The 9515-nt window shown below is 39.9% G+C and overlaps 1 protein-coding gene across 1 annotated transcript; it reads left to right on the top strand.

Annotated features, from left to right (window-relative positions):
- Positions 1 to 340: 340 nt before the first annotated feature.
- On the top strand, positions 341 to 9412 carry w (eye pigment precursor family transporter white). The gene is made up of 6 exons (XM_017174759.3): positions 341 to 580; positions 6779 to 7058; positions 7157 to 7811; positions 7875 to 8190; positions 8502 to 8633; positions 8701 to 9412. The coding sequence occupies exons 1-6, from the start codon at positions 509 to 511 to the stop codon at positions 9313 to 9315; spliced, it is 2070 nt and encodes a 689-aa protein (XP_017030248.1). The 5' UTR covers positions 341 to 508; the 3' UTR covers positions 9316 to 9412.
- The last annotated feature ends 103 nt before the right edge of the window (positions 9413 to 9515 follow it).

Below are 9515 nucleotides of genomic sequence, written 5' to 3'. Positions count from 1 at the left end.
GGTAAATATTATATTTTTAAATATTTTTAAAGGTAAATATATAAGTCTTAGTTAAAGATATACTTTTTTAAATGAATGAAACTTAAATAAATATTTTTAAAATTAAAAAAAAGCTTAAAATACATTTTCTCTAGAAGCAAGATCACCCCATTCTAGGGTACACCGAGTGCCACCCTCTGATAATTCCTTCTATTATCTCTCCCTTTCACTCAAAAACGTCATTTCACTCAAAGTCTGTGTTGTGGTTCTCCCCATCTCTTACTCTGGGCCACCGTTCCGTCTCTTTCTAGGCACTGTTGTTCGCATTAACCAGCGTCAATGTCCGCCTTCAGTTGCATTTTGCCAGCGGTTTCGTGACGAGGCTCCGAACGGTTTACTCCAACAATTCAAGACATAAAATAACACTGCCGTAATTTTTTTCGAGTGCCCTTGGGAGAATCTTTTGGAAAAGGGGAAAAAAGCCAGAAGACCAGGAAAAGATCGGGAACAGATCGGGAACAGATCGACGATGGGCCAAGAGGATCAGGAGTTGTTAATCCGCGGGGGCAGCAAACATCCATCCGCTGAGCATTTGAATAATGTGAGTATTAACTGTCGGAAGCTATGGCTATGCGATTGCACCATAACCAATTGGTTTCGGATCGTGAGAACAGTCATAACCGCAAATTGCGCAAGAATAAATAAATAAATAAAATACTCGGGAAAAAAAGGCATGTGCTGTGTAATTTAAGAACTTTTTTTGTTGATATTTAAATCATTATAAAAATTAAATTAAAATTAAATTAAATTTTACATTATTTTGAAAATACAAAAATGATGTCTAGATCTTTACTGCTTATACAAAAATTACAATAAATCTTTAGTTATTTTATTATTTTTGGTATAATGTTCTATTTGGAAATTATTCATTATTTTACTTTTTTATTTTCTAAATTTTAAAGCTTAAATAAAAAGATACACTCAACGAAAATACCCACTGAAGCATAGCCAAACATTAGAAGAGGTGTGGGGAAGGCAGTCTGGATTATCTATCTATCGGCTTAAGTTGGCCAAACAACATTACTGAGTGTCAGAGGCAGACAAGATACCGTATCTGTTTCTGTTTCTGAAACTGTATCTATATCTGTATCTGTTTCTGTATCTGTATCTGTATCTGCCTCTGAAGAGATCACTGCTTGATGTTGTACAATCTGGTCTTATCTGGGTCATTATTTGACTAGACCCACGCTTTGGGTTCAGCCTCTGATATCTTCTATTTGCCTTTATACTATAGTTTTGTATGACAACTTGTCACCTTGTATAACTAAGGTATAACCCTCAGACTCCAGGGTGTTCCTCAAAAACGCCTCAAAAATAATGCTTGACACGTAAAATGTAAAATAAAATATTCTCTAAGGTTTAATACTAACCATAATTATTTTAGAAATATTTTTAACATTTTTTATTCTTATAATAATATTGAATGCCTTAAATGCCATTGTCTGTGAACTTAATTTATAAATCTATCCAAATTTTATTCATTGTTTTGGGGAATTTATTTAAAGGCTTGCACTGAATAATTTTACGGCTGCCCCTGTGTTTTGTTACCATCATTGTGAATGACTTTCGAGTGCACTCATTAGCCACTCACTGGCACACTCGACCAAATTAAAATGAAAATACAAAATAAAAAAAATATATAAGAGAGGAAACACAACAAATTGAGTCGCTTCTTCATTCAGTCATTTCAATTTGTCAAGTTCATCAAAAAACATTTCTGGCAGCTCCTTCGTCCTGCCGCCTGTCGAAGCGCCATCTGGCGTGGAAAACGCACTCTATCGCCCCATCTCTTTCGCTCCAGCATCCAGAATTCCTTCATAAGTAATTCAAAAATAGCACGCAAAGTAAGAAGTAAGCGAAAAAAATTAAATAAATATGAAATGTAGCATCTTTGGCAACAAGGAATACAAGGGGGGGAAAAAGTAAGAGAATAAACCGAAGACGGAGATAAGAACCCAACAGAGGAGGAGGAGGAGGCAGTGGGTGGGGCGGTGGGGCGGTGGGGGCGGCGGATTGGGAGAAGGAAACTTTTTAATAACATTTTTCGGCCTCATTTGTTGTGAAAACAATTTTTTGCCAGGTCTGAGTCTTGGCGTTGCCGTCCATCTCTTTTGCACCCAGCTGTTTCCCTCTTTCTCCCTTTCTCTTTCTCTATCTCTCTCTTTCTCTTTCTCTTTCTGAGCCCGTAACGGATATTACATTTTTTCGCGTCCACCTCGCGACGTCAACCGATTTTTATACCCTTGCAGGGTATTATAATTTCAGTCAGAAGTTTGCAACGCAGTGAAGTAGACGTTTCCGACCCTAAAAAGTATATATATTTTTGATCAGCATCAACAGCCGAGTCGATCTAGCCATGTCCGTCTGTCCGTCTGTCCGTCTGTCCGTCTGTCCGTCTGTCCGTCTGTCCACCTGTCCGTTTCTACGCAAACTAGTCCCTCAGTTTAAAAGCTATCTGAATGAAACTTTGCATATAGTCTTCTATATACTCTCACTGCTATATATGTCGGAACGGGCCGGATCGGACGACTATATCATATAGCTGCCATACAAATGTCCGATAAATTTGTAGAAAAAAATTATAACTTTGCTGTTTTTCAATATTTTTGCACCATTTTTTAGATATGGCCATTTTATATTATTTCTAAATTTTGGTAAAAATTTTATGAAAATCGGACGACTATATGATATAGCTGCCATACGAACGATCGGGAAATTAATAGGAAAAAAATTATAGCTTCGTTGTTTTTCAACGTATTTGTATCTACTCTGAGATATAGGCTTTTTTTATTGTTCTAGAATTTTGGTATAAATTTCATAAAAATCGGACAACTATATCATATAGCTGCCATATAAACCGATCGGTAGGTGTAGGGAAAATGTAAAACTGGGAATGTAAAACTGTAACTGTCAAACTCTCAACATAATAAGTATAGGTAAAATGTAATGAAATAATATCTGCAAGGGTATACAAACTTCGGCGTGCCGAAGTTAGCTTCCTTTCTTGTTTTTATTATTATTTATATTTTTTTTGTAAGCAAAAGTCAGCCCAAAAACTGGACAGGAGATTCTAGAAGAATCAGTGGCAAAAGCAGCGCAGCATAAGTACAGTGGAGAATAGGTTTTAAAGAACAGGGTTTGAAATAAAATAAAAAATTTTAAATAAATTTATTATAAATAGAAAAAAATATATAAAAATTAGCCAGGTTATTTTTCTTATACCATTTAGCTCCAAAATAAATGTAAACAAATTATAAATTCAAAAAGATAAATATTACTTGTATTAATTCAGTTGTTAATTTATTAAATATTTACTATAAAACTTTCAAAATATATATCTATTATTATTATATATTTTATTATAATTATCCAAATCAATATTTAAAATTTCTGCATAAATTTTGAAGCATAAGAAATATTTCCTCTAACTCCAGAGTTTACTGTAGCTACAAGCCAAAGGCGCTGAGTACTAGGTGGACATTATTTCTTAATATTTTCTCCTGGCTCTTATTGAATGTCAGCTTTTTTTTTATTTGGCTCTCCTGCTACGGATTTTGCTTTCCTCACTGCTAGCATTTTTTGCTTAATTTTTTATGATTATTTATACAAATTATTATGAGAGCAGCGCGGCGGATAAAATGTTTTCCATATTGTGGCCATAATTTTGTCTTCTTTTTTTTGTACATATTTCTCCTTTCATTTTTTGTAAGTTTTTTTTTTTTTTTGTTATATACACTGCGTTTCGCTTGAATAGCACACTTTTTTATGCAATTTCAAATCTTAAAATCTTTTAACCAAAAAGAAAACTCGCTGATGTTTAGGTTTCTATTTATAGTGTAATCAATTTTAAATATAAAAAAAGTAACAAAACTTAAATTAAATTAACAATTAATAAATGTTAACAAAAAAAACATAAAAACTTAAAAAATTGCACAACAATTTTGTTTCACATGAATAGCACATTTTTGTTTTAAAGTATATTTAACGAACTTAAATATTAGGAAATGTGTTTTTATTCAATAGTGATTATTAATACATATATATTTGTTAATTTAGTAATGGGTTGAGCCTCCTTTATTCAATAAAACCTGGTAGATCCTGTTGGGCATCGAAACATATAGACTTTTAATGTAGTCTAAGGATATTTTAGCCCAGGCCCTCTGAATGGCGTCAATTAGTTCTTCTTTTGTTGAAAATTGCTTGCCAGACCCATAAACCTTTCTGGCCAGCCATCCCCAAACATTTTCAATTATATTCAGATCCGGCGAGTATGGTGGCCAGTTCAGAGTTTCAACATTTTTATATTTTAAAAAAGATTTTACAACACCTGCAATATGTATTGGCGCATTTTCGTGCTGGAATGTCCAAGGCAATTTATTGAAAAAATTTTCCAATGGTGGAAAAGAATTTTCAAGGAAGTTTAGATACGCTTTTGCGTTCATGTTTGAGGATAAGAATTGGAGCTCACAAGTCCCATAGTAAGATATGGCTCCCCAAACCATAACTCCGCCTACTCGACTATGTAAACGCTCCAATTGATGCGTCTCTTTCCTCAGATCATGAAAATAATAATTGCAGCCATCTGGCCCCTCCAAATTGAACTTTTTTCATCAGAAAACACTACGCGCTCCCGCTCGTTACACCATGACATATTGACGCGGCAAAAGGTCAACCGTGCTTCCTTTCGTTTGGGGTTAAGCGGTGGTTTTTTTTTAAGTTTCAAACGTTTTAGATGTTTAGCTTTCGAAATAACTCGCCAAACAGTAGTTTTGCTCGCGTCAACACCTGCTTTTCCCTTATTTTGCTCACAGAGTCATGGGAATTTGAGGCTTCCCGCAGAATCGCACGCTTATCTGTGTCGCAAAGAACACAACTTTTGCGACCTTTCATATTTTTTCCATAGTTTTGTTTGTTCTATATAAAATTATATACGACTTTTCTGCTTCTTCCAATTTTTTTTCGCTATATTAGCTACAGAAAGGTCACAATCAATATAGCTTTGTATTTGGATCTGTTCTTTGTGACTTAGTGACGTTCCAAGACCCATAATTGTACAAAATGATTAAACTATGTTTAACATTCATTAATTAATCAAAAAAAGTTTTTGATTCAATCTCCTTGGCTGCTGAAATGACACGTAATCTAAAATGTGCTATTCAAGTGAAACAAAAAAGGTGCAAGTTATTGAAGCAATTTGAAAAGAAAATTACAGTACATTTAAACGGTACATTTTCAGACTTCCATTTTTTGTTGGAAGCGAGTATATAATATGACGAAAATAAAACAGCAACAATTATTGCATTAGATCAAGCAGTTGCTGAGAGATGAACAAGTAATTATGAAAATTTTTGTGTGCTATTCAAGTGAAACGGAGTGTATATTTTGCCTGGACGCCAATTAGTGGATCCCTGTTATTTATGCTTTGGCCGCAGGCCGATGCGATGGTAGGAAACCCCACAAATGGAAAACAGAAAATTGTTTATGAAAATGAAAATGAAAATATCTGCGGGGGAGTGGGTAAGTGGACCCTACCGCAAGCGTCTTCGGTTACCGGCTTTATGAAAGGGAAGCCCCACCTGGGCGGAAAGCTGGCGGGCCGACGAAGTGGGTTTGGCAATCGCCGCCATCACTCCCTCCCCTTGGGGGGTGGGGCCTCCTAATCCGCCATCGACTTTGGCTTGAGCTGACTTTTAGCGATTAACTTGTGATTAAAGATGGAGTGGCGCTGTCAGAGTAGCTGTTATCTTTGTTTATCGAAAATATCGATATTGTGTCGACATTGTTTAAGAACCTTTTAAAAAAACAAGCTTGCTAACATTTACTATTAAGTAATCCCAAATATAGCAATATGAAAAGGAATAACACATAAAAAGCAAGCAATTTTACAATTTCCCAAGTTGTAAGAAAACATCGATAAATATCGTAAGCCTAGAAAATACACTCCAAACACAAATCCCAGTCGTAAATTGAGTGAATTGTGCCACTTTCCGCTAGTAAATATTCATTGCACTGATGGCAAACTACTCGAAAGGGCCCCAAAATACGCACTTTGCTCAACTCATTCATAAGGATTCCGGCTCATTTATATGGCCAAGTGTCCTTAAAGTTTTATATTTAATAAAAACAAAGCTGATGGTTGGCTCAAAGCCCACCAAAAACAAAAGCCGAAGATGCCGGCGATTTACACTCGCAATTGTCTTATGAAGTGGCAACATGGTGAGCCCAGAAGGACATCCTGCCTGGACTCCGACTCCTCCTCAAGGCCGCCAGCCGGCTGCGGCTTATGGCCTGCCCTAATTTGCACATTTTAAATAGGCCTCGCCTACTCCGGGACTTTGGGCATTTTTATTAAACAGATGGGTAGCCGCCGAGAAAAAGGGACACGGCGGGTGGGAAAGTGGGTAAGGGATTGGGGATAGAAGCAGGCGCAGGGATTAGCCAGGCTCGCCAAGATTTATGCACAAACGCCTTCATTTTTATGGACGAACGCCGTGAAATTAAAAACTTTTCTCTTCGCAACCTTTTTAGGAAACACTGCAAATAAAAAGTTTTTAGGGAATTTAAATAAATAATAAAATATTTAAATTAAGAATTATTAAAAGGAAAAACAACAAAGAAATATTTCAAAGTCTAACACATTTCAAACATTTCTAACAATTTCCTTTGACATTTGATTTTTTTTTTAAGTGTAACCATTCTACGTTTATTGAATTTTATTTATTCCAAATCTCCTCCTCAGGGTGAAGGCGGTGGGGCTTCGCAAAGCTGCATTGGCCAGGGCTATGGGCAGGCAAAGAACTATGGCACTCTGCGCCCACCCAGTCCACCGGATGGCCCTGGATCCGGATCTACCAATGGCCAGCTGGCAGAGAATCTCACCTATGCCTGGCATAACCTGGACATTTTTGGGGCTGTCAACCAGCCGGGTTCCGGCTGGCGGCAGCTGGTCAACCGGACGCGAGGCCTCTTCTGCAACGAACGACACATCCCGGCGCCCAGGAAGCATCTGCTGAAGAACGGTGAGCTTAATTAGATGTGTAAACTTTATGTTTACATAACAGATAAATCCCTATATATATTCCCCCATTCCCGACTCCTTCTTCCTCTTCGATTTCAGTTTGCGGAGTGGCCTATCCCGGTGAATTGCTGGCCGTGATGGGCAGTTCTGGAGCCGGAAAGACCACGCTTCTCAATGCTTTGGCCTTTCGATCGCCGCAGGGTATTCAGGTCTCGCCCTCGGGAATGCGACTCCTCAATGGCCAGCCGGTGGATGCTAAGGAAATGCAGGCGAGGTGCGCCTATGTCCAGCAGGACGATTTATTCATTGGCTCGCTCACTGCCCGAGAGCACCTGATCTTTCAGGCCATGGTCCGGATGCCCAGGCATCTCAGCTATAAGCAACGTGTGGCCCGCGTGGATCAGGTGATCCAGGAGCTATCGCTGAGCAAGTGCCAGCACACGATCATTGGGGTGCCGGGGAGGGTCAAGGGCTTGTCCGGTGGCGAGAGAAAACGCCTGGCCTTCGCCTCGGAGGCCCTCACCGATCCGCCGTTGCTAATCTGCGATGAGCCCACCTCCGGACTGGATTCCTTCACTGCCCACAGCGTGGTCCAGGTGCTGAAGAAGCTGTCGCAGAAGGGTAAAACCGTCATCCTGACCATTCACCAGCCCTCCTCCGAGCTGTTTGAGCTCTTCGATAAGATTCTCCTGATGGCCGAGGGCAGGGTGGCCTTCTTGGGAACGCCTAGCGAGGCCGTGGACTTTTTCTCCTAGTAAGTAGTCCTTCAGGACCCTTTAAATTCTTGTAAATAATATTAAAATATTTATTTTTTCAGCGTCGGAGCTCAGTGTCCCACGAACTACAATCCGGCAGACTTTTACGTTCAGGTTTTGGCCGTGGTTCCCGGCCGGGAGATCGAATCCCGGGAGAGAATTGCCAAAATCTGCGATAACTTTGCCATCAGCAAGGTGGCCCGGGACATGGAGCAGCTTCTGGCCACCAAGAGCCTTCAGCAGCCGCTGGAGCAGCCAGAGAACGGCTTCACCTACAAGGCCACCTGGTTTATGCAGTTCCGTGCCGTCCTGTGGCGATCCTGGCTGTCGGTGCTCAAGGAGCCGCTGCTCGTCAAAGTGCGGCTCATCCAGACAACGGTGAGTGGCGGCGGCGGGGAGGGATATGAGGAATATTAGATGCTCTTGAAAAGGAAAATACAATTCCTTAAAATTTATTTGAAGATTTATTTCCGCTTTTAAAATGATAAAAATATTAAGAAATAAATATTTAGAATTAAATTTAAAAGCTTAAATTATAAGCAAATATCCATCATCTAATTGAACTTCTTTAATTTTAGTTTATTAGTTTTTCGCTTAATTTTATGATTTTTAATGTATCGAATGACGTTAAGCTAATAAAATACCTGATAAATATGCCAAGGGGTCTAAGTTATAAATTATCCTTGCAGATGGTGGCCATCTTGATTGGCTTGATCTTTTTGGGCCAACAACTGACGCAAGTGGGCGTGATGAATATCAATGGAGCCATTTTCCTTTTCCTGACCAACATGACCTTCCAGAATGTTTTTGCCACGATTAATGTGAGTAATTGAATGATGAATACCTGTATAAACATATTGTTAATATATTATTTACCTCAATTAACAGGTGTTCACCTCCGAACTGCCTGTGTTCATGCGAGAGGCCCGAAGTCGCCTCTACCGCTGCGACACGTACTTCCTGGGCAAAACCATCGCCGAACTGCCGCTTTTCCTCACCGTACCGCTGGTTTTTACGGCCATCGCTTATCCAATGATCGGCTTACGGGCCGGTGTGCTGCACTTCTTCAACTGCCTGGCCCTGGTGACCCTGGTGGCGAACGTGTCCACCTCCTTTGGCTACTTGATATCCTGCGCCAGCTCCTCGACCTCGATGGCCTTGTCGGTGGGTCCGCCGGTGATTATACCCTTCCTGCTGTTCGGCGGCTTCTTCCTGAACTCGGGCTCGGTCCCGGTCTACCTCAAGTGGCTGTCGTATCTGTCCTGGTTCCGGTATGCCAACGAGGGCCTCCTGATCAACCAGTGGGCGGACGTTGAGCCGGGGGAGATCAGTTGCACCTCCTCGAACACCACGTGTCCCAGTTCCGGCAAGGTCATCCTGGAGACCCTCAACTTCTCGGCCGCCGATCTGCCGCTGGACTATGTGGGTCTGGCCATTCTCATTGTGGGCTTCCGGGGATTCGCCTATCTGGCCCTGAGGCTCCGGGCCAGGCGCAAGGAGTAGGAGTAGGCGCCGCACCAGCATCATAGTTAATGTGTTTTTTTTTAATACCATAATTACTATTGTGTTTATTGTTTACCCCCACACAAAATCAAATATAATGCCATTTTGTCAATTAATTGCGACATGATTTGTTATATATTTTCCCATATAGGGAATTAGAGTTGTATCAACACACTCAATATTTCTGTGTCAAAATCAAA

This window comes from Drosophila kikkawai, chromosome X (genome assembly GCF_030179895.1).
Source record: "Drosophila kikkawai strain 14028-0561.14 chromosome X, DkikHiC1v2, whole genome shotgun sequence".
Taxonomy (NCBI): Eukaryota; Metazoa; Arthropoda; class Insecta; order Diptera; family Drosophilidae; genus Drosophila; species Drosophila kikkawai.
The sequence above is the reverse complement of the archived record's forward strand: the minus strand, read 5'-3'. Positions and strand labels throughout refer to the sequence as shown.